Source organism: Mugil cephalus, chromosome 21 (assembly GCF_022458985.1).
Source record: "Mugil cephalus isolate CIBA_MC_2020 chromosome 21, CIBA_Mcephalus_1.1, whole genome shotgun sequence".
Classification (NCBI taxonomy): domain Eukaryota; kingdom Metazoa; phylum Chordata; class Actinopteri; order Mugiliformes; family Mugilidae; genus Mugil; species Mugil cephalus.
This window is the reverse complement of record NC_061790.1, coordinates 236,481-264,079: the sequence shown is the minus strand read 5'-3', so window position 1 is coordinate 264,079 and position 27,599 is coordinate 236,481. Positions and strand designations below refer to the sequence as shown.

General features: G+C 49.2%; 2 protein-coding genes across 8 annotated transcripts; both read left to right on the top strand.

Moving 5' to 3' along the window:
* The first annotated feature begins 4 nt into the window (after nucleotides 1–4).
* On the top strand, nucleotides 5–6,846 carry LOC124998885 (kunitz-type protease inhibitor 1-like). The gene is made up of 10 exons (XM_047573522.1): nucleotides 5–459; nucleotides 951–1,111; nucleotides 1,541–1,682; nucleotides 3,240–3,410; nucleotides 3,513–3,548; nucleotides 4,391–4,519; nucleotides 5,282–5,332; nucleotides 5,416–5,586; nucleotides 5,966–6,028; nucleotides 6,175–6,846. Exons 1-10 carry the CDS (start codon nucleotides 12–14, stop codon nucleotides 6,354–6,356), a joined length of 1,554 nt encoding a protein of 517 aa, XP_047429478.1. The 5' UTR covers nucleotides 5–11; the 3' UTR covers nucleotides 6,357–6,846.
* Nucleotides 6,847–7,002: 156 nt separating this feature from the next.
* LOC124998866 (pleckstrin homology domain-containing family G member 3) lies at nucleotides 7,003–25,942 on the top strand. 7 transcript variants are annotated; one of them, XM_047573485.1, is made up of 20 exons: nucleotides 7,003–7,785; nucleotides 8,514–8,553; nucleotides 12,219–12,281; nucleotides 13,953–14,338; nucleotides 15,520–15,620; nucleotides 17,101–17,170; nucleotides 17,266–17,312; nucleotides 18,107–18,257; nucleotides 18,384–18,515; nucleotides 18,893–19,075; nucleotides 19,150–19,242; nucleotides 19,351–19,437; nucleotides 19,539–19,572; nucleotides 19,714–19,815; nucleotides 19,898–19,924; nucleotides 20,043–20,053; nucleotides 20,234–20,521; nucleotides 21,553–21,651; nucleotides 22,200–23,643; nucleotides 24,516–25,942. In XM_047573485.1, exons 2-20 carry the CDS (start codon nucleotides 8,517–8,519, stop codon nucleotides 25,322–25,324), a joined length of 4,164 nt encoding a protein of 1,387 aa, XP_047429441.1. In that variant the 5' UTR covers nucleotides 7,003–7,785; nucleotides 8,514–8,516; the 3' UTR covers nucleotides 25,325–25,942. The 7 variants fall into 7 exon arrangements, with proteins under 7 accessions (XP_047429441.1, XP_047429444.1, XP_047429443.1 ...); XM_047573488.1 differs by lacking the exon at nucleotides 12,219–12,281 and adding an exon at nucleotides 10,266–10,390; XM_047573487.1 differs by lacking the exon at nucleotides 12,219–12,281.
* Nucleotides 25,943–27,599: the final 1,657 nt, after the last annotated feature.

Below are 27,599 nucleotides of genomic sequence, written 5' to 3'. Positions count from 1 at the left end.
AGGCTAACAAAATGCCCCCGTCCTCCTCTTCCTCCGTTTCCTTCTCTTCCTTATTGTCCTCCTCTTCCTCACCCCTGCTGCCTCTCCTCCTCCTCCTCCTCCTTCCACCCCTGTCGCCTCGCGGTGCGACAAACGCGGTAGCGGCGGACGCAGGATGCGGCTCTTTCCGCTCCGGTAACGACCACTTCGTGCTGGACGCAGAGGACGCGGTGAGGGACGGCGCGGCCCCGCTGGACACCGCGCGCGTCCGCTCCATGGACGAGTGCGAGCGCGCGTGCTGCCGTGATCCGCGATGCAGCCTCGCGCTGCTGGAGCCGCCCGGTACCGGACAGACCCTCCGCATGTGCTCCCTGTTCAACTGCATCCACAGGAACCGGTTCGTGTGCAGGTTCGTGAACCAGGAGGGGTACCAGAGCTCCATCAGAGACGCCGTGTTCCAGAGACACCTGCAGGGACCAGGTGAGCCCCCGATAGGCTGGTTCTGATTGGCTGGTTCTGATAGGCTGGTTCTGATTGGCTGGTTCTGATTGGCTGGTTCTGATTGGCTGGTTCTGATTGGCTGGTTCTGATTGGCTCCTGATGATCCTCGGATCAGTAAGCGTCAGCTGATCTAAATAAACTTTATTTAAACTAAAGCAAACATCAGTCGCGATATGAATTTATTTAATGTGTAGAAGAAGAAACCCGGAAGTGAGTGTCTAGAGTGGAAGAAGACCACATGGGTTAAAGCCTGGTTCATACTCTGATTGGTTCGTAGCTGTCATGTGACCCCCTGTGCTCAACAATGAACATAAAAAAGCTTCAAAGTGACTTTTACGTTTAAAGGATAAAAGTGGACATGAGACACAGATATATTATATTTGTATTCTTTGACATGCACGGTTTCGTTCATGTATATTTTTAAAAATAAAATAAAGATAAATACAACAGTATAAAATGGATCTGTCCAGGTAAACAGGCTCCGCCCATTGCCAACGCGGGCCGTGACGTGGTGGTCCAGCCCGGGGTGGAGGTGACATTGAACGGCATCGAGAGTCTGGCCCTGGACGACGCTCACATCACCGACTACCGCTGGAGTCTGCTGGACGGAGACCACGGCGTCAAGATGGAGGTGAGCTGGAGGGCGGGGCTTAACCCGCCATAGGCCATTGAATCACGGTCAAAAGTTCAACCCCAGACTTTTATGTAGGACATGAGGAAGAAGATTGTTAAACTTTTGTAAACTAATGTAAACATGTATTTGTCACATTAGAACATCAACAACATCATCACATTAGAAGCATTAGGACACTTGTTCTTCTTCATGATTCCTAATAAACCAGGTCAGAGGGGGACCTTGTAGACCACATTAGACCCTGATTAGACCTGAGGATGGTTCCTGGATCTTCTCTGATTGGCTCAATGAAAACCACATGACAATAAACCTCACTGAGAGACGTTACCACATATGGTTCCTGGTTCCTGGAGGGTTAACGCACAGGAGAGAGACAGGTGAGGTGAGCTGTCTTTAAACGTGCCTGTTTTGAATGGACTTCTGTAGGAGACGGATCTACCTGACCAGGTGAGACTCTCCAACCTGCAGCCGGGTCTCTACGTCCTCCAGCTGACTGTCACCGACTCCAGAGGACACACCGGCAAAGCCAACGTCTCCGTCACTGTCCTCAGCCCCGAGCTCACCAGCAGTGAGTGCTCATGGGAAATGAAGTCTGCTGTGTGTGTGTGTGTGTGTGTGTGTGTGTACCAGACTCCACAGAGAATTCAGTGGATTGCCAGTTCATCAGGATTACAGGTTTAGGTTCAGATTACTGAGCAGGCGCAGAGAGTCAATCACAACATCCTTTTCAAGTTACCACTCAGTGATTACTCTCGTATCAGTATCTGGTTAAAGTTCAGTCAACTCTGACGGCCTGAAATCACTTCCTGTCAATATGTCAACAAACAAAGTCATGTGACACCCGGAGCTCCTTAAACTAGGTAGACAGGTGTTAGTCAGGTGTTGGACAGGTAGACAGGTGTTAGTCAGGTGTTGGACAGGTAGGCAGGTGTTAGACAGGTGTTGGACAGGTAGACAGGTGTTAGTATTAGTCAGGTGTTGGACAGGTAGACAGGTGTTGGTATTAGACAGGTGTTAGTATTAGACAGGTGTTAGACAGGTAGACAGGTGTTGGTATTAGTCAGGTGTTGGACAGGTAGACAGGTGTTGGACAGGTAGACAGGTGTTAGACAGGTGTTGGACAGGTAGACAGGTGTTAGTATTAGTCAGGTGTTGGACAGGTAGACAGGTGTTGGTATTAGTCAGGTGTTGGACAGGTAGACAGGTGTTGGACAGGTGTTGGACAGGTAGACAGGTGTTAGTATTAGTCAGGTGTTGGACAGGTAGACAGGTGTTGGTATTAGTCAGGTGTTGGACAGGTAGACAGGTGTTGGACAGGTAGACAGGTGTTAGACAGGTGTTGGACAGGTAGACAGGTGTTAGACAGGTGTTGGACAGGTAGACAGGTGTTGGTATTAGTCAGGTGTTGGACAGGTAGACAGGTGTTGGACAGGTAGACAGGTGTTAGACAGGTGTTGGACAGGTAGACAGGTGTTAGTATTAGTCAGGTGTTGGACAGGTAGACAGGTGTTGGTATTAGTCAGGTGTTGGACAGGTAGACAGGTGTTGGACAGGTGTTGGACAGGTAGACAGGTGTTAGTATTAGTCAGGTGTTGGACAGGTAGACAGGTGTTGGTATTAGTCAGGTGTTGGACAGGTAGACAGGTTTGACAGTAGACAGTGTTAGACAGGTGTTGACAGGTAGACAGGTGTTAGACAGGTGTTGGACAGGTAGACAGGTGTTGGGATAGTCAGGTGTTGGACAGGTAGACAGGTGTTGGACAGGTAGACAGGTGTTAGACAGGTGTTGGACAGGTAGACAGGTGTTAGTATTAGTCAGGTGTTGGACAGGTAGACAGGTGTTGGTATTAGTCAGGTGTTGGACAGGTAGACAGGTGTTGGACAGGTGTTGGACAGGTAGACAGGTGTTAGTATTAGTCAGGTGTTGGACAGGTAGACAGGTGTTGGTATTAGTCAGGTGTTGGACAGGTAGACAGGTGTTGGACAGGTAGACAGGTGTTAGACAGGTGTTGGACAGGTAGACAGGTGTTAGACAGGTGTTGGACAGGTAGACAGGTGTTGGTGTTAGTCAGGTGTGATGCTCATGGTCTAGTCCGGACCGGTCTGACTGCCCCCCTGTCTCCAGGGTTCTGCCTGGCCCCCCTGAAGGTGGGTCCGTGCCGCGCCTCCTTCCCTCGCTGGTGCTACGACGCCTCCTCAGGAACCTGCACCAGGTTTGAGTTTGGAGGCTGTCACCCCAACGACAACAACTACCTGTCTCAGGACGAGTGTGAGAGCGCGTGCAGCGGAGTCACAGGTACACACACACACACACACACACACACACACCTGAGATATACACACACCTGAGATATACACACACCTGTAGTGATGGAGAATTGTGTTGTTTTTCCCTCAGCTTTGTCTGAAAGGAGCGTCTCACTGCCATCATCAGGTCAGTCCCACAATGCACCTGCTGTCAGCGTGTGCGTCCAGAGGTGTGCAGTGTTAATGTGTTGTGTTGTGTGTCCAGAGGTGTGCGGTGTTAATGTGTTGTGTTGTGTGTCCAGAGGTGTGCGATGTTAATGTGTTGTGTTGTGTTGTGTGTCCAGAGGTGTGCGGTGTTAATGTGTTGTGTTGTGTGTCCAGAGGTGTGCGATGTTAATGTGTTGTGTTGTGTTGTGTGTCCAGAGGTGTGCGGTGTTAATGTGTTGTGTTGTGTTGTGTGTCCAGAGGTGTGCGGTGTTAATGTGTTGTGTTGTGTTGTGTTGTGTTGTGTTGTGTTATGTTGTGTTGTGTTGTGTTGTGTTGTGTGTCCAGAGGTGTGCGGTGTTAATGTGTTGTGTTGTGTTGTGTGTCCAGAGGTGTGCGATGTTAATGTGTTGTGTTGTGTGTCCAGAGGTGTGCGGTGTTAATGTGTTGTGTTGTGTGTCCAGAGGTGTGCGGTGTTAATGTGTTGTGTTGTGTTGTGTGTCCAGAGGTGTGCGGTGTTAATGTGTTGTGTTGTGTTGTGTTGTGTTGTGTTATGTTGTGTTGTGTTGTGTGTCCAGAGGTGTGCGGTGTTAATGTGTTGTGTTGTGTTGTGTGTCCAGAGGTGTGCGATGTTAATGTGTTGTGTTGTGTTGTGTGTCCAGAGGTGTGCGGTGTTAATGTGTTGTGTTGTGTTGTGTGTCCAGAGGTGTGCGGTGTTAATGTGTTGTGTTGTGTTGTGTGTCCAGAGGTGTGCGGTGTTAATGTGTTGTGTTGTGTGTCCAGAGGTGTGCGATGTTAATGTGTTGTGTTGTGTTGTGTGTCCAGAGGTGTGCGATGTGCCTTGTGGTCCTGATGAGCTGGTCTGTGGGAGCGGTTGTTGTGTGGACCGACGTCTGGAGTGTGACGGAGTTACACACTGTGGAGACGGCACGGACGAGGAGCACTGCACACAACGTAACACAGCTACACAACACAGCACTTCTACAACACGATAACACACTACACATGAACACAATCAGTGCAAACGCACGTGAACAAAAGGAGTTCTTGCCTTAATGGGACCTAACGGGAGGAACACGAGTCTTTATCCGACTGAGACCAGATAATGAGACTCGGTTTCTCCGCCATGTAAACAGTGAATCGCACTTTTCAATCAGACAACACGTGTGTTCATGCTCCACAACATTACGCTGGCGCTTGACCCCAGATCAAAAGCGTCCAAGAAGCCGATCGTAGAAGAAGAAGAAGAAGGTAAACAGAGCCGCTAGAAGAACCGTCTGAGGGACAGCGCCACCTACCTGCACCACAAGTAGCTCCACATTACGTAGGAGATTAAAATGAACTATTATCCGTCTGGTTTACTCTGGTGACTCTAGTTTATTATATCACGTAATAGGTCAACCAGAAATCGGGCCGTATTAACGTGGTATTAACCCGCTGAAAAGACACGTGTCGCCCCCTAGTGTGGAGGAGGAGAACAGTTATTAGATTTTCTCCGCTGCATGTAAACTGGGACAAGGACGTAGTCAGGAAGTAGAGTTTAGAGCAAAGCTCCATTAAACTCTGCATGTAAACGCTCTGACTGACACACCTGTACCTGATCCTCTCCCCACTCCTCCTCCTCCTCCTCTTTCTCCTCCTCCTCCTCCTCCTCCTCCTCCTCTTTCTCCTCCTCCTCCTCCTCCTCCTCCTCCTCTTTCTCCTCCTCCTCCTCAGTGAACCAGACCTTCAGTGAACTCCTGAGCATCGATGTGAACCACAGGAGAGGTCAGAGCTGATTTCCTCCTCCTCCTGTTGCTAGCCCTCAGTGCTAACAGGCTACATGCTAACCCCCCCCCCCCCCTCTCCAGCCAGGTGTACGGAGCCCCCCGTCACCGGTCCATGCCGGGCCAGTCACACCCGCTGGTACTACGACCCCCTGAACCAACAGTGCTACCGCTTCACCTTTGGAGGTTGCCAGGGAAACGACAACAACTTTGAGGAAGAGGAGAGATGCAGCGAGACGTGTCAGGGCGTCACCGGTAATAATTCATTCACTCATTCATTCTCTCAGCTGTTTATTTATTTATTTGTTATTGTATTTATTTGACAGGGTCAGAGCTTATTAAGTAATTATCCAGGCAGCAGGTAGTGTAAACATGCTGGATTATGGCAACAATGCTAATTAGCATCCTCTGTCTCTAGACAGGAAACACAGAGACAGGATGAGACATAGAAGAGGACAAAATGTCCAATCACTAAGAGGATAAGACTGGTCTGGTTTAATGTGGCCTTTAGTCCAAAGACATCCCCTCTAGGGCAGGTCCTGGTCCTGGTCCTGAGACCAGAGGCTGGAGCCCTGGGAGGAGGAGGAGGAGGAGGCTAATGCTAATGCTAACGCTACCTCTCTTGTGTCTGCAGAGGAGCACGTTTTCTCCAGAGGACTGTTCGACCGCTTCGAGAAGGAGGAAGAAGGAAAGTCAGGTCAGAAACTCATCAGCTAGGACCTGGTCCCAGGACCTGGTCCCAGGACCTGGTCCCAGGACTCCTGGACTCCTGGACTCCTGGGACCAGGTGTGAATGTGGTAAAGGTTGCTGACGGTTCGTGACCTCATGGTGGTCTCTTCCAGGTTCGGTGGCTCTGGCTGTGATCCTGTCGGTGGCCATCTTGGCTCTGCTAGCCGTGCTAGGCTACTGCTTCTTGAAGGCTCACAGGAAGCGCTCCCATAGGCCCGTCGCCACAGGCCCCGCCCATGTGGCGCTGTCTCAAGAGGACACGCCCGTTTACAACAGCACCACCAAACCAGTGTGATGTCATCACCTCCGCCGTTCTCACGGCGATCTGCCACCAGCTGCTGCCTGTCTGTTTCCTGTTGTTGATCATTGAAATAAAAGTGGTTTTATTTATGGCATCCTGGTTAGCATGCTAGCTAGGACCCTAGTTAACATCTACGTTAGCACATTAGTTAGGGTTGAGCTAGGATCCTAGTTAGCATCCTTCACCCTGGTTAGCATCTTAGTTAGGATATAGGTAGCACCCTGGTTAGCACCTTGGCTAGTGCCCTAGTTAGCATCCTTGCTAGTGCCCTAGTTAGGTCTTGACTAGCCTTTTTAACTGTGCTAGCTTCATTACATTGGCTCAGGGGGTCCTTTAGGTTCTGAGCCTTTAAGCTCAGCTGAGTGTGTGGCCACTTTATTAGGTACACTGATGGGTCTCAGGTTTAATTAGTGTTAATGTACATGGTGCCTGTAAATAAGGAGTTTTAATAAAGTTTCATGTGTTAATAAACAACCTGAGAACAGTTTGTTTCCTGGCGTCTTTGTCCCAGGGCACGTTGAGACTCGTCCTCCCTCTCATGATGTCTCATGTCAAACTGGTTTTCTGTTGCGTAAGCGTCTGTTTACCAACCACCTCCACCTCCTCCTCCTCCTGTTTAGAACCAGAATCAGCTTTATTGGTCAGGTATGTGAACACATACAAGGAATTTGACTCCGGTCACTTTGCTTCATGGTACAACAAAATGAAAAACACCACTTGAAGAAGCATAAAGAGTCAGGGTTAAGGTAGCAGTTGATTTTTTTTATTTTATTTTATTTATTTTTTTATAAATGACAGTTTTATTTCAAAGATTTTTTCACAGTTTAAAACAAAAATAACTTCCTGTAGATGTTCAGAAATAATTCATCATGTATGACACATTAATTAAATACACTCCCTGGCCACTTCATTAGCTGCACTATTAAACTCTCATAAAGTCATCAGGAGGTGAATGACCGTTCTCTCCGAACAGGAACGTGTTGAACCTCAGACTCTGAAGGACTCCTCTGCCGTACCTAATGAAGTGGCCACTAGTGTACCTAATAATCTGGACATTATTTAGACTAGAATAGGTGGACAGGTGTTCCTAATGAAGTGGCCGGTGAGGCGCTCTGCTGCCCCCTGCTGGTCAGACCGTCTAATCCGCATCTTTAATATGTTGATCTATTTCTGCTGTGAGTGACTGACAGCTCACCTGTCCAGGTTAAGCCCGCCCCGCCCCTCCCGTGACGTCGGCTGACCCCACCGTCCAGATGTTCGTCGGGAGGAAACAGGAACCTCTGCTCCAGATTTGAACAGGGCGCATGCGCAGAGTGCGACAGCTGCTTCCCAGGGGACGGACGGAAGAAAGTTTGAGAGAAAGATTCAGAACCAGCACCCGGACCAGGACCGGGACCAGGACTGGGACAACCGCTAGCCAGAGGTGAGTCCGTGGTCGTGGGTTCGTGGGTGTTCGTGGGTGTTTGTGGGTTCGTGGTCATAGCGGACAGGAAGAAGAGTTGCGCTCCCGTCATTAGTCTCCGCTGCCTCGGATCGTGTAGGTGGGGCTGCCCGTGCAGAATTCCCTTTAGAAATCTGGACATTTAAGGTATTCGCGCTTGTTGATGGAATTCGTGGCTCTTCTAAAACATTTCGGTCAGTTTTGGAACCGGGAGGAGGCCTCCGTTAATTCGGCTCCAGTCAGACAGTCACAGGGGCGTTGTTCTCCTGGAGGTTTAAACTTTTACTAACCGTCAGAGAGTCTGCTCCCCGCGGAGACCGCGTCAGAATCACACGGAGGATGAACGGAGTCTGGTCACCTCTTTAACAGAGTCTGTACCCTCATCTGACCCGCTGACCGGTCACTACAGTCACTGACCCGATAAACAGCAGCAATCTGTTACCACGGCAACCGCCTTAAACCCAGACCAGGGCTGCGGTCTGCGCATGCTCCAATCAGGACCTTCATTAAACATGATCAGAATAGAGGAGCCCAGTGAATATTCATCACAGTGCTCACTCATTAGGGGATGTTGATGATCTGACAGCAGCAGCTGACTTTGAGGATGTAAACAAACCAGGACAGTGAAGCCATCACTGTGTGGGGTGGGTTGGTGTCAGGTGAGTCTGGTGATGTGTTCACTGACCCCCTCCTGTCTCTGTGTTCTACAGGTGATGCCTGAAGGATCTCTGCGCTGCCCCATGGGTGAAGGTGAGACGCTCCTCTTCCACCTGAACACACCACGGTTCTTCTTCTGTGGTGTTAACGTGTGTTTCTTCTTCTGTGGTGACTGACCACAGTTCAGTCTTTGTTGGCGTCTGTGTCTCCATGAGACGTCTCTGTTGTTGTTGTGGTAGAGGACAAAGGACAAAGGATGTCTGTCTGCTGGGAGCTGACGTCACATGTTTGGTTCTGACCCATCAGTAGAGTCCAGTAGAGTCCAGTAGAAACCAGTAGAGTCCAGTAGAGTCCTGTAGAGACCAGTAGAGACCAGTAGAGTCCAGTAGAGTCCTGTAGAGTCCAGTAGAGTCCAGTAGAGTCTAGTTGAGTCCAGTAGAGACTAGTAGAGTCCAGTAGAGTCCAGTAGAGACCGGTAGAGTCTAGTAGAAACCAGTAGAGACCAGTAGAGTCCTGTAGAGTCCAGTAGAGTCCTGTAGAGTCCAGTAGAAACCAGTAGAGTCCAGTAGAGTCCTGTAGAGTCCTGTAGAGTCCAGTAGAGTCCAGTAGAGTCCAGTAGAAACCAGTAGAGTCCTGTAGAGTCCAGTAGAGTCCAGTAGAGTCCTGTAGAGTCCTGTAGAGTCCAGTAGAGACCAGTAGAGACTAGTAGAGGTCAGTAGAGGTCAGTAGAGTCCAGTAGAGACCAGTAGGTGTTGTCCTGCTCTGCTCCTCCCTCTGAGTCTAATTGGATTAGGCCCCGTCCCCGTCAGGGCTGCAGGTGGATCAGCATAGTCCTGGTCCTGGTCCTGGTCTCTGCAGACCGTGCTGCCTTACAGGTAGGCTGGGATCTTTCAGCGTTTCCAGGGGCGTGTGTTTCATGTTTTTCGTCTCTGAGGACAATCAGCTGTCGGCATGGCAACGGCAGCTCCCCACCGCCCACCAAGGCTCATGGGTAGTGAAGTTCTAGAAGATTAGAGACGAGAACCTGATGATTGGATATCGATCGAGCTGAGTGTGTCTTTGTGTCTGTGTGTTAGTGTCTGTGTGTGTTTGTGTGTGTCTCTGTGTGTGTCTGTGTGTGTGTCTGTGTGTGTCTGTGTGTGTGTGTGTGTTAGTGTCTGTGTGTGTGTTTGTGTGTCTGTGTGTGTGTGTGTCTGTGTGTGTTTGTGTGTGTGTGTGTGTGTGTGTTGTGTGTGTGTGTGTGTGTGTGTGTTGTGTGTGTGTGTGTGTGTGTGTGTGTGTGTGTGTGTAAGGGTGTGTGTGTGTGTCTGTGTGTGTGTGTGTGTTGTGTTGTGTGTGTGTTTTGTGTTAGTGTTGTGTTTGTGGTGTGTTAAGTGTTGTGTGTGTTTTAGTGTGTGTGGTGTGTGTGTGTGTGTGTGTGTTAGTGTCTGGTGTGGTGGTGAGTGTGTGTGGTGTGGGTGGTTGGGTCTGGGTGTGTGGTAAGGTGTGGTGTGGGTCGTGGGGTGTAGTTGAGTGTGTGGTTAGTGGTGTGTGTATGGTTAGATGTTTCACTTCTTTACGTGGTTGTTTGAGGGTTAAAACTCAGTTTTAGGGTAAAGGTTATAATTAGGTTGTGGGTGGGGGTGTGACTGGGGGTGGGGGTAGAGGTTTGGGTCTGGGTGGGGGTAGAGGTAGAGGTGGGGGTGGGGGTGGGGGTGTAGTTGAGATGGTTAAGGTTAGGGTATGGGGTATGGGGGCAAGGGAATGCATTATGCCAATGAGTGTCCTCATAAAGATACCCATACAAAGAGTGTGTGCGCTCTCAGGTCACATGACCAGACTCTAAATCGCCACGGGAACCGTGTTACATAAGGCAGGACTGTGATGTCACTCTGCTGACCAGAGGTTTGATTCTCTACGGGAGACGTCGTCACCATGGCAACTCGTACAGGTCTGCAGTGTAATGTCAGCTGACCGGTCAGCTGACCTCTCGGGGTCAGGCCGTTCCTTCTTCTTTGTTGGTGTTGTGAGGGTGAGGGTTAGAGACCCTGTCAGTCTCTGCAGCCTGTGGTCGTCGTTGTTGTTGTTGATTGGATCAGCTGATGAGACGGGAGCAGCTGATTGGCCAGATATTTGGAGCTGAGGGGGTGGGGGTGTAATCTGAGCTGGATTAACTTCCAGCTTTATCCTCATTACAGACACAGATTATTAGCAGACATCCTCATTGATTCAGTCATTGATCACAGGCTCCGCCCACTCTCTGATCACTGAGGGCGGGGTCATGGTCACATGATCACATTAGGCATCCTGGTTCTCTGAGACAAAGACCTGGTCCTGGAGGATCCTGCCCCCTCATCACATCCCCAGGGACTGGACTGGTCATTTAGAGCTGAATATGTGGAGGAGACGTCATGTCCCCATGTCCCCATGTCCACATGTCCCCATGTCCCCATGTCCCCATGTCCACATGTCCCCATGTCCCCATGTCTACATGTCCACATGTCTCAGAGTTGTTATCAGATGATGATTCTAGGATTGACTGGAGACATTTAAATAGAACATTAACCCACCAGGGACGATGATGAGGAGGAGGATGAGGAGGATGAGGATGAAGATGAAGACGAAGACGAGGAGGGTGAGGAGGAGGATGAGGAGGATGATGAGGATGAAGATCAGGATGATGAGGAGGAGGAGGAGGAGGAGGATGAGGATGAAGATGAAGACGAGGAGGGTGAGGAGGAGGATGAGGAGGATGATGAGGATGAAGATCAGGATGATGATGAGGATGAGGAGGAGGAGGAGGAGGAGGATGATGAAGATGAGGAGGATGAGAGTCATAGTTGTTCCTGAACATGAGTTGATGACTAGTGATGGATCAGTAATTAATAACCTGTTAATCTTTACTTCCTCCTCTGATAATTACCAGTCAGCTGATCAGTAAACAGCTGATCAGTAAACAGCTGATCAATCAACAGCTTCTTTCTTAACTCCTCCTCCTCTTCCTTCATCCGTCCTTTGTTGACTCCTCCTCCTCTTCCTTCATCCCTCCTTTCTTAACTCCTCCTCCTCTCTTCAGTTGCAGCAGGGCACCCGACACATGTGGTGTGTTCAGGGCTCTTGCAGCTGCAGGAAACGTGGATGTTTTTATACTTTTCTTTTTTAACTTTTTGTCTGTGAGGGAGGTGATGGGTTATCAGAGGAGCATGTCTGGAGGAGGAGGTGGAGGAGCAGCCTTGGTGAGGTGTTCATGTTCACAGGAGGAGGTGAGGACCTCCTTGAGGAGCGTTGCGGTGTTGCGTCGCTGGTTGGGTGAGTCTAAAGTCCAGTTGTTTGCTGTGTGTTTGAAGGTAAACTCTGAGCTGTGATTGGCCGCCGGCCTCTCTTATCACGTCCATGAAGACACTCCCTTCCTGCTGGGTCAGTGAACGCCTCGCGGGCTGCAGCCTGGCAGGAAGCCAACACAGTCTGTTTTCATTCAAATCCAGGGAAGGCAACTTGGAGCCAGAGACTCAGTCTGAGTGTTTAGAGGCCTGTTCTCACGGGACCTGGTCCAGTATTTAAACCTGATGAACACATTAATGGTGGAGTTAATGGGTTCATCCCAGGTGTGAATGGGTGAATGGGTCTCTGCTCGCTAACATCTGTCCACACCTTGATCCATTAAACATCCTGTTCTCATCTCTTTCCTCTGGACGTGGAGTCATTAGTTGGTGCTGTTGGCGTGAACCTGTTCTGGTTAAAGCTGGAATCAGTCTCTGAATGTGTCCTCTGTGTCTCAGGAGGACGTCCTGCCTCCCTGCTCTTCAGATACCTAACTAGACCCTCAGGGAACTGGTTCGCTGGTACGTTCACTGACGTTGGCCCAAATCACACGGTGGCCGTTTTGAACAAAGATGGCCGACAACGTTTAACCTTTAATACAAACTAAAGTCACCTCTGAGTTCATACAAACGACAAATTCAATGGAATCAGGGGAATCAGGAGAATCAGGAGAATCAGGGGAATCAGGAGAATCAGGAGAATCAGGAGAATCAGGAGAATCAGGAGAATCAGGAGAATCAGGGGAATCAGGGGAATCAGTGGAATCAGGGGAATCAGTGGAATCAGGGGGATGATGAGTGGACGCTGTGATCTGAACTGTGATCTTGGTGCTCCGTGCTGATTGGTTGGACTGAGTCTGCTGCTGGGATGTGATTCAGTTAGAGTCTGTTTATTGCTGTGTGTTGATGTTAGAGGTTATATATAATGCAGTCAGCTGCCCAGAACAGCTCATATGTGACAATGTTTTCTATTGACTGCAGCTCTAACACAGTAGCAGTCTCCAGTGTTCAGGGTTCAAACTCTCAGTCAGTCGACAGGAAGCAAATCTGCCGTCTGGTGAGATGCTGCCTGGACAAATAGTTAAAGTCTAAATATAAACTTCCCTCCATCAGCCATTAACAGGGAGAGTCCAGAGAGTCCAGAGGGTCCAGATAGTCTGGAGAGCCTCCTTCTAGTTTCTGAGAATCTCACCCGGTCTGTAAACACTGGTCTGGTCTGGGTAGGGAGGCTCAGAGTCCTCATCCTCCACCTAGTATGACTCCATGCATAGAGCCATTAAAGTCCACATCCAACCTGAAAAACAGGTTTTTACTCTGGGTTCACAGGACTGACCCCCACCCTCCAGGATCTTATCTAGACATTTTTATTGTGGACATTATGAGACTGTGTGTAGTTGTTTTGCTGATGCCTCTGTGGGCTGAAGGTGAGTGGTGCCAGTAGGAGGGTTCAGGAGGACTCTGGATGTTTATGTGGGTGTGAAGAGGGCGTGGCCTCTTCACAGTGTTTATGTGGGTGTGAAGAGGGCGTGGCCTCTTGACGGTGCAGTAGGAGCCACCGACACTAAACCGGTCCGGCCGGATTCCCGAGGCTCTTCCTGAAACAACAACGAGCTGACGACGACGATTCACATGAAATAAGTTGTTTTACAGATAAAAGAAACTTGAAACAACACAAATAACCAGTCAGCTCCGCCCACATAACCACAAAATACTCAGCTTTTATTGTGATAGTCTACGCCGCCTTTACTGTGAAGGTAGACTGGACACGGACTCTGGATGAATAGAATAGAATAGAATAGTGAGAGTCTTTTCAGATGGTGGGGGCTCTTTAGAGGCGAATGTCCGGCTGATGACTTTCTCCATGGAGCCACTGATCCTCTGAAGGGGTCTAGACTGTGATGTTGTCAGTGAGCGGAGGAGGTCTGAAGAGGTCCTCCTCCAGGCTGGTCCTCCTCCAGGCTGGTCCTCCTCCAGGTTGGTCCTCCTCCAGGCTGGTCCTCCTCAGCGTCCTGAGGACATGGAGACACGCTGAGCCTTTTCATGAAGCCTGTGTCTAATAACCGTCTGGCCTGGTGGTGGTGGTGGTGGTGGTGCTGGTGGTGGTGGTGGGGGGGGGGCAGGGAGGAGGAGGGGGTTGGTCTCTCTGTATAAAGACAAAGATAAGTCATGTGGTTGGTCTGTCTCCGTCCTCAGAGTCCCCCCGTCTGTCCACCGCCTCCATCAGCAGTGATGAGCGCGCTCCGTCGGCCACGCCCTCCGACTCCTCAGACCGGCGGCCGGCGAGCCTGATCTCCACGCTGTCCTCGGGCTCCGGATCATCCAGAGACGACAACACCACCCCCCCTCCTCCCTCCACCACGGAGGGGTTGAACCCAGACCCCAACAGGAAGGGGAGGAGCTTTGTTCACAACAATAACAACAACAACAAGCAGCGGGCGTCCAGTCAGAGGCAGCCGGCCTCGCCCTTTGTCAGGGGGACCATGGCCCCCAACCCCCAACTGACCTACCTGGACCGCGTGGTCATGGAGATCATCGAGACGGAGAGGATGTACGTCAGAGACCTGCGCATGATCGTAGAGGTGAGTCCCTGAAGGCAAGAGTACCATGAAATAAACTGGTGGACAGACTCAAGGACAGAGGACGAGTCCCTGCACAGGTCTACAGCCCCAGGCTAAAAAAAAACAGCTTAAGACGCTCCGCAGGGACCGGATTAACTACTTGTATAACAGCCAGGATCTCAGACCCGGACCCAGGGACGAGACCTGGACCTGGGGACGAGACCTGGACCCAGAGAGAAGACCCGGACCCATGAACGAGACCTGGACCTGGGGAGGAGACCTGGACCCAGAGAGAAGACCTGAACCCAGGGACGGGACCTGGACCCAGAGAGAAGACCTGGACCCAGAGCGAAGACCTGGACCTGGGGCCAAGTCCTGGACCCAGAGAGAAGACCTGGACCTGGGGACAAGACCTGGACCCAGGGACAAGACCTGGACCTGGGGACGAGACCTGGACCCAGAGAGAAGACCTGGACCTGGGGACAAGACCTGGACCCAGGGACAAGACCTGGACCTGGGGACGAGACCTGGACCCAGAGAGAAGACCTGGACCTGGGGAGGAGACCTGGACCCAGGGACAAGACCTGGACCCAGGGACGAGACCTGGACCTGGGGACGAGACCTGGACCCAGAGCGAAGACCTAGACCCAGGGACAAGACCTGGACCCAGCGACAAGACCTGGACCCAGGGACGAGACCTGGACCCAGAGAGAAGACCTGGACCTGGGGAGGAGACCTGGACCCAGGGACAAGACCTGGACCCAGGGACGAGACCTGGACCCAGGGAGAAGATCTGGACCCAGGGAGAAGACCTGGACCCAGAGCGAAGACCTGGACCCAGATTTTGTACATACCATATTGAGAAATAATTCAAAATAAAATCCGAATAGAATAAGTGTGAAACATTTTATTGTTGATAAATATTAAATGAAACACGACAACGACTGAAAATACAAACAAAAACTTTCATTAATCCAGTTGAATGTTATTTAATGTTAATTAATGTTAATGTTATTTGAATGTTAATTAATAATTGTTCAATAATAACCTATGATATAATGCATTTAAATGGAGAGTCATTGATGGAGACAGGAGTTATCAGATTACAGTCAGGTCAGCCTGCCTCCTGCTGGACAAACGGAGACATTACAGAAGACAGACTGGATGTCTTCATGTCTTCATTGAGTCTTTCTGTCTTCCAGGATTATCTGGCTCACATCATCGACCAGGCGGATCTGTCCATCCGTCCTGAGCAGGTGTGTTCACTCTTCGGAAACATCGAAGACATCTACGAGTTCAACAGGTGAGTGGTCACATGACCCAGGTTAAAGAACCCTTAAAGAACCCAGATTCATCAGAACGTTCTTAACCAACGAACTAACAGAGACAAACTTTGGGTTTATTCTTCTTCTGTCTCAATATTTCATCAAATGTACCTGATCTAGTTTGTATTATCTCCTGGGTCCTTTAGAGTCTGTCCACATGATGCTACATCACCTATGAACCACATGGAGACTGGACTCATAGAATCTCAGCCATGTGCAGCTTCATACATGTTTTCTTTTTCGAGAGAAGTTTATTTCAAGCATGAGTCACAAAATAATCACCCGCAATAAACAATACACAATACACAATACACACACAATCAACAAAACAAAGAACTCAAAGCTAGAAAAGGAGCAGGATGAAGCCATCTAGTGGACAAATGGTGAAACTGAAGATAATAAAAACAACACATCCACCTTGTAGTGAAAGTTAGCTTAGCATTGCTATGTAGCATGTAGCCTTGATGGCTGTTAGCTTAGCATTGCTATGTAGCATGTAGCCTTGGTGGCTGGTAGCTTAGCATTGCTATGTAGCATGTAGCCTTGGTGGCTGGTAGCTTAGCATTGCTATGTAGCATGTAGCCTTGGTGGCTGGTAGCTTAGCATTGCTATGTAGCATGTAGCCTTGATGGCTGTTAGCTTAGCATTGCTATGTAGCATGTAGCCTTGGTGGCTGTTAGCTTAGCATTGCTATGTAGCATGTAGCCTTGGTGGCTGGTAGCTTAGCATTGCTATGTAGCATGTAGCCTTGGTGGCTGGTAGCTTAGCATTGCTATGTAGCATGTAGCCTTGGTGGCTGGTAGCTTAGCATTGCTATGTAGCATGTAGCCTTGATGGCTGTTACCTTAGCATTGCTATGTAGCATGTAGCCTTGGTGGCTGGTAGCTTAGCATTGCTATGTAGCATGTAGCCTTGGTGGCTGGGGTCCTGGGGAGTTCCATGTGTAAATCTCCATCTTCTTCTGGATCGTATAATGAGCTCAATGGTAGAATGTGATGACGTCCAGGAGAAATAAAATGTCCAAAGGTTGAATTGTGTGTACGTTGCCTCCTGTAGTGAATCAGTAGCATTTTGGAGCCAGATTCACTTTAAGAGGTAAAAACCCAACGTGGAGGAACTTTGGGTTCCTGTCCAGATGGAGAATGGACCTGGTTCTGTTTCACTAGAACCTTTGGAGAACATGTGAACTCTGTGGTGTTTCTAGAGACTCTGGGTCCAGGTCTAGTCCAGGTCTGGTCCAGGTCTGGTCCAGGTCTGGTCCAGGTCTAGTCCAGGTCTAGTCCAGGTCTGGTCCAGGTCTAGTCCAGATCTGGTCCAGGTCTGGTCCAGGTCTGGTCCAGGTCGAGGGGTTGATGGATGAGGTCAGAATGACGTCATTTCTATCAGGGGGGTTTCTAGTCTCTAATCTAGTGGATATTTTAGATAACCAGGTAATGTTGACGGTGTTTTTGTTCACAGTGAGCTGCTTCAGGATCTCGACATGTGTGACAATGACCCCGTAGCTGTTGCCAGGTGCTTTGTGACAAAGGTGAGAGTTTGTCAGAAAATCAATGAACCAATCGATTCAAGATCTTCACAAGTTTAAACTCAGATACGTTTCTAAAAGACTTGTTGTTGTTTCAGAGCGAATACTTTGAGATCTACACCCAGTACTGTACCAACTACCCAAAGTAAGTCTGGGTTCTCGTTATTCACACCTGTTCTTAACCAGCTGATAACTGTTTGATTCCATGTTTGATTCCAAGGTTTTTACATCCCTTCATCAGCCCACTGCTCCAACTGTACACACTACTGTGTGTGAACGAATGGATGGGTCAAACAGCCGGACAGAGTTTCCCCTTGGGGATCAGTATAGTATATCAAAAGTCCATAAAATAAACAAAGACAACCCAGTCAACCACATGTTAGATTAAACTGCTCCAGTGTTGATTGTGTTGTTGAGTCCTTGTGTCCAGTGTGTGAGTCTGTGAGTCCTTCAGAATAAATGTTCCTGTAACAGCTGATCAGGGTCTAATCTGATCCCAGATCAGAACCAGCTGAGTTGTGAGATGTTGGTGGTTTCCTCTCATCAGCTGATGCTACAACATTTCTACTGGATGAAGGTCAGGACTTTGACTTGTTCCTAAACATTCATCTGGTTCTTCTGGAGAACCACTGGTGTTCTTGGGCTCCTTGTCGTCCTCCATGACCCAGTTTCTCTTCACATTCAGCTCATGGACTCATGTCCTGACATTTTCTTTCAGAGTTCACTGGTAGAATTCACAGTTCATTGGTCCATCAATGATGAGCAGATGCAGCAGAACAGGCCCAAACCAGGACATTAGCGCCCCCATGTGTCATGGAGGGATGAGGTTCTGATGCTGGAATGCAGTGTTGGTTCATCTCCAAACATGACGATGCCCAAACATTTAAACCAAACTATTCTACTCTGGTCTCATCTGTCTGTCCATTATTTTTGTTGCAGTTCGGTGGCGGCGCTGACTGACTGCATGAGGAATAAATCTCTGGCCAAGTTCTTTCGGGAACGTCAGGCGTCCTTGAAGCGTTCGCTACCTCTGGGTTCATACCTGCTCAAACCCGTTCAGAGGATACTGAAATACCACCTGCTGCTCCAGGTACCTCATCACACCTGGAATTAAATCAGTATGAGAGCAGAAGGAATGCAGTGACCAGTGGAACCAGTGGAACCCATGAAACTAACCTTAACCCAACTCTTTGTTGATGATGATGTTGTTGTTCAGGAGATAGCGAAGCACTTTGACCCAGAGGAGGAAGGCTACGAGGTGGTGGAAGACGCCATCTACACCATGACGGGGGTGGCCTGGTACATCAACGACATGAAGAGGAAACACGAGCACGCCGTCAGACTGCAGGTATCTGTGTTCATTCTGTTCATTCTGATTCAAAACCACTTCATTCACTGCCACATTCACTCATATAAACAGCTTTAAGTAACAACCTGGTCCAGATCGTCACCTTTAGCTGGCCTGCTGACACTCATGAACTCTCGGAGAATCGTCAGTGTGTTTCTTTCTTAGACTTCTTAGACTCTACTTTATTGATCCCTTTGGGATGACTCCCTCAGGGAAATTGTATTTCCAGCAGCTATATACAAAAAACGAGGTAAGAGAGACAAACAATAACAACTGTTAGCTAAGTATAAAAAATAGCCCCCCCCCCCCCCCCCCCACTTCCCCACTTGGGAAGCAGCGTTCTCTCTCTGAACCGAATCCTCTGGTTGCTTCTTCAGGAGGTTCAGTCGTTGCTGCTGAACTGGAAAGGTCCTGACCTCACCACCTATGGAGAACTGGTTTTGGAGGGAACCTTCAAGGTTCCCCGCGCCAAAAACGAGAGAACGCTCTTCCTGTTTGACCGCATGCTGCTGATCACCAAACGTCGTGGAGAGCACTATGTCTACAAAGCCCACATCTCCGTGAGTTGACACGTCTGAAACCAGATCTGCAGGTTGTTTCCAGCTGCTTCCAGAACTTCTCTCTGTGGTTTCAGTGTTCCACTCTGATGCTGATTGAAAGCGCCAAAGACTCCCTGAGCTTCAGCGTCACACATTACAAGCACCCCAAACAGCCTCACACCGTCCAGGTGAGCCCCCAGATCCAAACATCCCATCATCCAAACAGCCAAAGCTTCAGTGGTTCACTGATTACCTGCAGACCCACACATCTGATCTGACACGTTTTTATATTCCAGGCGAAGACGGTGGAGGAGAAGAAGCTGTGGGCTCATCACATCAAACGCATCATTCTGGAGAACCATCACGCCATCATCCCTCAGAAGGTCAGGGACCAGTGAACACACCAGTGAACACACCAGTGAACACACCAGTATGACCATTATGGGCCAGTGAGGACTAACAGGAGCAGTGTTGTGTGTTTCAGGCTAAAGAGGCGATCCTGGAGATGGATTCTATCTGTGAGTAAAAATCAGTTTAATAGGACTTTGGTAAAATTTTGTAGATCACATGGGTGCTATGTTTTATTTCTTATATTCTTCACTGTGTCTGAATGATGGAGTTCCTGTAAAGTTCTGGTAAAGCCTCTTGTCCTCCTGCAGACCCGTCCAGGTATCGGTACAGTCCTGAACGTCTGAAGAAAGCTTTGTCCTCTCAGTCTGATGAGTTTCCACGAGACACTCGTCAGGGCCGCCGTCAGTCTGGTAATCTCTGATGGATTATTAATCACTGAGGATTGTTTATTAATTATTAATCATTGATTAACGGTTTGTTTTGTTTCCTCAGAGCCGATCAGACAGAAGAGCAGCAAAGGTAAAGATATTTGAGTGTGGAGGAAATTTGATGATTTCAGAATATTAAAACACTGATCCAGAGTTTAACTCTTCTTCTTTTTCTTCTTCTTCTTCTGTTTTGACTGCTGGCGTCTCAGTGCTCCCGCAGGTAAGAATCAAGCTGTAGCTCTGTTGTGTGTGTCGTCGTGTGAACCGATGGTGGTGAAGCCGTAGATAAACTCGTCTACATGCTGCAGGGCCGGCGGCTCTGCGGAGCCACACTTTAGAGCTAGGAAGCAGCAGCTAACAGAGACCAGAAACAGGATGAGCAGTGTGTGATGTCCTGCAGCACTCAGACTCTGAGACGGTGGCTTCAGGCGACCGACGCTCGCTGCAGCCCACTGTTAGCAGCTTCACACTGGGATCCAGAGGCCTGGAGGAGGATGAGGAGGAGGAGGAGGAGGAAGAGGAGCTCAGCACCGGGAAGGACTCTCTAGAGCGACTGCTGTGCAGTGAGGAAGAGGAGGAGGAAGAGGTTCTGCTGGAGGAGCAGGAGGACGACTTTGCCACCTCGGTGCTGGCAGCCATTTCATGCTGGCACTACAGAGTCCAGGCCTTCCTCTCCATCTCGGGGACGGTGAGGCCTCCGATTCCGGCCTCTCCACCGGCACCACCGACGTAACTCACTAAACGGATAACAGCGATAACTCTGCAGCATGGGCTTCATGTGTGGAACTAACACCGGCCGAGCTAAACGCACTAGAGAGCAGCAGGACAACGACAGCGGGGTTCAAACATCAGGCGTGAAGCCCCAGTCAGAGTTCTGTTAAAGAGGAGTCCAGGGTGGCTGTAGCCTAGCATAGCACAAAGACTAAAAGCACGGCCAAACTGTTAGCGTAGCTCTGTCTTTACAAGCACTGGTTGGGAAAAGGTCTAAAAGACTTACAGACCTCATCAGGGTCAGGATGCCAACTGATTAAAACTCTTCCTGGTTCTCAGTCGTCGAGGTTTATCGAAACAAAAAAGACAACTGGACTTGTTGGGTTTCTAGAAGATACCGGCCAGTCATCATATGACTATCTGGTCATTAACAGACTAGTCATGTGACCTTCAGGTGATAAAATTCTTAACCCCCCACCAGACATTTGTCTCGACTTCTCTGTTAATGTTATTCTGCACTAGGCTAACAGTATCCCCATGGTCCCAGTCTTTGTACTAAGTTAGGCTATAAACACTTGCTGGATCTTTCCGTTCACTGACAAGGAACTCCTGATTCTGGAGGAGACAGCTGATGACTTGGCTTTAATACTTTAGTTTGCGGCTGGTTTTATGATGGTTGTGTACTTGGCTTGCAGCTTTTGCAGTGAATAGAGAAGGCGATGTTTTCTGCTGCCTTCCCATGCTTGATTGAGTTTATTTGCATGTGTTTTGGGGTAATAATGAAATCACAGACCTGTTGTTCTGTGTTCTTTCTGTGATTAGGGTTAGGGAGAGTCAATAGAGAAATGTGTCTTCCTGTGTCCTCATGTTGCATTTGTGGATTATCCACAAAACAGGAAGTAGGTTGAGTTGGAAACATGTTGACGCTTTAATCAGATCTGCCCCCGGGCCCCTCCTTTCGTCTCCCGATTCATCTTTTATCTGACATCTGCTGTTTCTCTGTTGAAGGAGGCAGAAGGAGGAGGCGTCGTCTCTTCCAACAGCCCAAACAAAGAAAATGGACGACTTCCTGAAGAGGACGAGTCAACAGAATCGTCACCTGAGCAGGTACGACTTCAGTATTCCTCCACTCCACCGTCTTTTACTTTACATTTCTGATGCTTCTTTATGTGAGATTCTGTAAAATAATCTGTCAGTAGCAGAGCCTGTCTTCTTCTGTCCAAAACACAAAGATGAGACAAAATCATCTGGACTAGAAGATGTTTCCACCTCTAAATGACTGGTGGGAATTTTAGATTTTTATCATCTGAAGGTCACATGACTAGAGTCTGGTAATAACTGGATACTCCTCACCTGGACCTGGACTCCTGGACCTTACGTCTGAATACAGGAGGTGGACCGAGAGTCTCTGGACATTAATGGATCTTCAGAGAACCATTGATCAGAGACAGACTCCTCCAGTATATAACTGACATCAAATTGTAAAATTCCCGCTACAATTTATCTCAAACTCTTTTCCTTAAAATATCTCCCCTTCAATTTAAAAGTTCCCGTTTTCAGAAGTTACTAGTGTTGCTAAAGTTCTTTTATTTTTCAAGCTAAAAACTGACTGTGGTCATAATGTTCCGGCTCTAATGTTTGTCTTTTCTCTCCAGCCAGCTGCAGATGAGCTGCCACGGGAGGAGTTAGAACCACAGGAAGCACCTGAACCAGAACCGTCCTCTGATTTGGATCCGACCAAAACCTCAGCCTCTCCTCAGAAATTCGAAGAAGCGAAGTCTGAGCCCGATCCAGAGCCGGTAGAGGAGCTGTCCTCGGCCACGCCCGATTCAGATTCAAAGACACTGAGCAGCGAGGACTCCTCAGAGGATGAGGGGGACGAGAAGGAGGCGGTGGAGAAGGAGGTGGAATCCCCGAGCATCCTCCCGTCCTCTGTCTTGGACAAAGCCGGCGCCATTGCTCAGCATTTCACCAACAGCATCAAGCGGGGCAGCCTGGTCCAGGACGACACCCGCTCCCTCGGCGGTGCTTCCCCTCGGTTACCCAGCAGGACCGGCAGCAGCCTCAGCCTCAGCCTCAGCACCGAACCGGCCGAACGACCTCCACGGCTCAACAGTGTATCCTCTGATCCCGTAGAGACCTTTGGCGCCACAGATCTGACCCTTCTGTCTCCTCGGGAAGACAGCCTCTTTGACGCCGAGCGAAGTATTCGCCGGAGGAGGGACTCCACCCTGTCCAAGCAGGACCAGCTGCTCATCGGTAAAATCAAGAGTTATTATGAGAATGCCGGAAGCCAGGACGCCACCTTCAGCCTCCAGCGCAGAGAGAGTCTGACCTACATCCCAACAGGGCTGGTCAGGAGCTCTGTCAGCCGGTTCAACAGCATCCCCAGGGAAGACGTTGTCCAGACAGATCCGTCGTCCTCCGGTCTGGACGCTTCCTCAGAGACGCAGGATCACATGGTCTCCAGTGACTCCTTGGACTCTTTGAGGTCCGATCACAGAAGTACTGGTCCAGAAGATTCAGGAGAAAGCCCTGTGTCCAGATCTCAAAGCATACAGGAGATTCCATCTGAGGATGAAGAGTTCAGACCTTCATCTGAAATGATCAAGATCTGGCAGGCGATGGAGAAAGACCTCAGATCCCAGAGTGAAGACAGAGGCCACAGTCGTTCCGGAGATGCTCTAAAAACCTCCAGAGTGACCAGCGCCGGCCTTCCTACCCCAACTAAGAGCTGGGACCAGAGGAGTGGAGCATCTGACCTCAGCACCATCACAGAATCCACCGACATTTCAGCCTTCAAGCCTGAGGTTTCAAGGGTGAACCGGCCAGGAAGTCTGAAGTTCGGGGAAGAGGCCGCCGTCCTCAGAGCTCCTGTTCCTCGGTTCACCCAGCTGAGGGCGGAGGCCGAGGGGGAAAGACCCAGTGAGGATTCAAACCAGCCAGACGGCGTCGACATGACAAAGAGCAAAGTTCTCCATCTGGCCCGTCAATACAGCCAGCGAATCAAAACGACCAGACCGATCGTCAGACAGCGAAGTCAGGGCCTCCTGACCTCCAGGATGAGCTTAGCTTCTGTGATGGAGGAGGAGAGTTCAGGTAACTTCAGATTTACTCCATCAAACATCAACAGTCACAGAGCTTTATGTTTTTAGCTTGTTCTTCCTCTTTGTTCTCCAGACAGCTGGTGACTGAAGCTCCACCCCTAAACTTTTATGTTGGTGTGAAGCTGCTCTTTGTAGATATAAAGAATGAATGCAGGTTTAATGGTTAATTTAATAACAAACTGAGTGAAGTTAATATTTACATTTGCCACAATAATGATCAGGGGTGTGGTTATTTGTTCTGTGTGTTTACATTCAGCAAACACTGAACCAGAGGAACCTGAGGAACCTGCCTCCACCTGAATTCTACTCAAAGATTAGCACGTTTTTACTTGTTGTCAAAGGGAGAGTTGATCAGGTCAGACTGGTCCAGTGTAAAGAAACTAACAATCCCTTAAGACCTGTTACTGTTATGACGGGACTAAAGAAGGCTGGACGTATTTACAGTACTGAAAGAACACAAAAAGAACCCAATCAAACCCATGAGCTACAGCTTTTACTAATATGACTCAGTGTTTAAAGTCTTTTTCCTCACAAAGCTCATTTGTCCGTTGTCATCATTCACTTTTAACAAACATGTGTTGTGAAGATCAGACTGAGACAAATCCCTGATTTATACAAACTAAACCAGGACCTGAGTCTCATCACGTTGATGGAAACTCTTCTGGACACACGGACTCTGGTTTAGTCTCTGATGTGTGATACTGGCTCAGTGTAGTCTCATCCTTCATGTTCTCTTTGTTGATGTTCAGGATGTTTTGAGTCAGTTTTATGTAGAAACCCAGAAGGAAGCAGGTCTGTGTCTGAGGTGGTTTTGAATTGGACACAATATTTTCCTTTGACTGACGATGCTTTTATCTTTTCCAGGTAAACCCGCCCTGACTCTCCCACTGGTCTCTCACAACCAGAGGCGGAGTCCTGTAGACCAGGTCCAGTCTTCGACCCCCAGCCTCATGTGCAGATCCAGGGTAGTGGTCTCCCCGGGTCAGGCTCGTTCTCGCAGCCCCCTCAGTCCTCCTCCCATCGAGGGCTTCAACTGGCCCGACGTCAGCCAGCTACGCTCCAAGTACTTCGACCATGGCCGCTCTCAGAAGAGTCCGGTCTGCCGGAGTCGCTCCAGTCCAGACCAGATGTTTGATGGAGGTCTGAGGAGACACTCCAGCTGCTCCTCCAGCCTCCCCCTGTCCGACTTCTCCGACAAACCTCATGGTAGAGGAGACGCTGGCCGAGAGGAGCGCAGCAAACGACTCCACAGAGCAAACTCTCTGGACCCTCGGCTCAGCAGGGCTCAGATGGCCGAGTTGCAGAGGCTCCAGGACCAGGTCTCTGACGGCTACTACGTCTCAGCCGAGGCACCGCTACCCAACGACCCCCATCACAGGATTCTAGTGGTGGAGAAGCTCCTGGAACCTGAAGAGACCAAAAAGACCAAAGAAGAGGAGGACGATGACAGCTACGTCCAGATCCGCTCCCCCACCAGCAGAGAGAAGATCTCCATCGTGGCCGTGGTGGACCGGTGCCGGGTCTACCTGGAGTCCGACCAGTACAAACAGAGGCACCAAGACCTCGAGAAGACGGAGCACGACGAGTCCCAGAAAACCAGACCAGCCACTGGTCAGAAGACTGAGAGCGGCCTCGTGAAAAACCTGAGGGAGAAGTTCCAGAGTCTGGGCTGAAGGACCTGACCAGAACCAGGCCAGAAACATCAGAACCAGACCCGGACCATCAGAGCCAGACCAGGACCATCAGAACCAGACCAGGACCATGGGACTTACTAATGATGATCAGAGAATTATTATATGAATGTAAACCAATAATCTAATTAATCCACAACCAGCCATGTCCTCTGGTCTTTGGAGAGAAATCTAGAACCTGAATCTTTTTATTATGTTAGTTTTGTACAGGATTGAGTCGTTTCTCTTTGTGTTTTATAGTTTATGACCTTAACCCCTGCTGCTGCCAGAGGAAAATCACTAAACCAGTAAACCAGTAACCAGTAACCATAAACCAGTAAACAGCGTCTTGACTTTCAGACTGTAACAGTGTGTGAAGAATGAAACCTGCTCCCAGGGGGAAGTCCTCATTAATTCAGCACTACCTGTGTTTGTCTGGATTTCGTGCCTTTTGTATTCAGTGTTTGCTCGGAGGCACGTTGGCAGGGTTTGTCTCATGCTCCTATTTATTGACCCCGATGTAAATAGACCCCCTCGTCTTTCTAGAACTGGAAAATATAAGTGGACAAAGATTATCATGTGACTGTGTCTGTCCCACATTAAAATCACTTTGAACAACAACACGGTCTCCAGTGGTTCTATGTAAAAATGGGGGGGCGTGATTCTGGGTTCAGACCTGTTCACACCTGGATCCAGGGTTTCAGGTGGACTGAGATCAGCATCAGTCTGAACATCTGTGGACATTAATGGACTCACAATCAGATCTGGGCTAAGGTCCAGGTCCAGGACCAGGTCCTGGTCTGGGATTTGTTGTTCAAGTTTTCCTGATTCATTTTTTTTAAAACATAAAAATAAAAGGTTTTAAATATGCTACAAAATATAAACACTGAAGGACAAACTACTCCACTCCACCAGTCTGAGGTCTGGACAGTCCAGTTTACAGAGGGGTCCTCAGAGTCCATGGGGTGGACAAGCTTCGAGGTCCTGGTCTGTCATCCTGATAAAACGAACATGATGAGTCTTCATACAGACCTGGACTAATTTTAGGACTCGTCCTCTGACTCTAGGACACGTCCTCTGACTCTAGGACTCGTCCTCTAATTTCAGGACACGTCCTCTGACTCTAGGACTCGTCCTCTAATTTCAGGACACGTCCTCTGACTCTAGGACTTGTCCTCTGACTCTAGGACTCGTCCTCTAATTCCAGGACACTTCCTCTAATTCCAGGACACATCCTCTGACTCCAGGACATGTCCTCTAACTCAAGGACTCGTCCTCTGACACCAGGATGCGTCCTCTGACTCTAGGACTCGTCCTCTGACTCCAGGACACATCCTCTGACTCCAGGACACGTCCTCTAATTCCAGGACACGTTCTCTGACTCCAGGATGCGTCCTCTGACTCTAGGACTCGTTCTCTGACCCAAGGACACGTCCTCTGACCCAAGGACACGTCCTTTGACTGTAGGACTCGTCCTCTGACTCCAGGATACGTCGTCTGACTCCAGGATGCGTCCTTTGACTCTAGGACTCGTCCTCTGACCCAAGGACATGTCCTCTGACCCAAGGACACGTCCTCTGACTCTAGGACACGTCCTCTGATTCCAGGACTCGTCCTCTGACTCTAGGACTCGTCCTCTGACCCAAGGACACGTCCTCTGACTCCAGGACTCGTCCTCTGACTCTAGGACTTGTGCTCTGACTCTAGGACACGTCCTCTGACTCTAGGACACATCCTCTGATTCCAGGACTCGTCCTCTGACTCTAGGACTCTTCCTCTGACCCAAGGACCGTCCTCTTCTGTCCCGGCTCACAGGTCTCATTCCTACACTTTCAGCTTCTCTTCAGGAGCTTCATCCCAGAAACTTAAAGACTGAGACACGTGACGAACCTGGGACGAAGGACAGGGGGACCACACTGGTTCCGCTGCATTACATCTCAGTAGATGGTTGGTTGTCTCCATCTAGTGGACAGACTGAGTAGATCAGTTTGGGCTGTTAATGATTATTATGTAAAGAACTATATATTTCTATGTATCTCTGCTTGTGGATAAAACCAATGAAAATATACAAACAGTAAATGATTCTTGTAGTTTCTCTGTTTAGATTCTGTGTGATGATTCTTGATTAGACCAAATACTTAATCCACTGTAGGATGGTTAGACAGAAACACAGCAGCTGAAACATATTTAGGACTTTTTTATTTTTATTAAATCAGAACTTATTTCAGCTGCTCTTAGAAATGAACAGTAATATTTTAGTTAGTGTCTTTAACTGGAT

Coding starts and splice junctions, on each gene's coding strand:
- LOC124998885 (XM_047573522.1), top strand. CDS start 12: ATGCCCCCGTCCTCCTCTTCCTCCGTTTCCTTCTCTTCCTTATTGTCC. Junction 3,411..3,512: donor CGCGTGCAGCGGAGTCACAG/GTACACACACAC, acceptor TTTTTCCCTCAG/CTTTGTCTGAAAGGAGCGTC. Junction 6,029..6,174: donor GGAGGAAGAAGGAAAGTCAG/GTCAGAAACTCA, acceptor GGTCTCTTCCAG/GTTCGGTGGCTCTGGCTGTG.
- LOC124998866 (XM_047573483.1), top strand. CDS start 11,625: ATGGGTTATCAGAGGAGCATGTCTGGAGGAGGAGGTGGAGGAGCAGCC. Junction 14,339..15,519: donor ACCTGCGCATGATCGTAGAG/GTGAGTCCCTGA, acceptor TCTGTCTTCCAG/GATTATCTGGCTCACATCAT. Junction 19,076..19,149: donor TCTACAAAGCCCACATCTCC/GTGAGTTGACAC, acceptor CTGTGGTTTCAG/TGTTCCACTCTGATGCTGAT.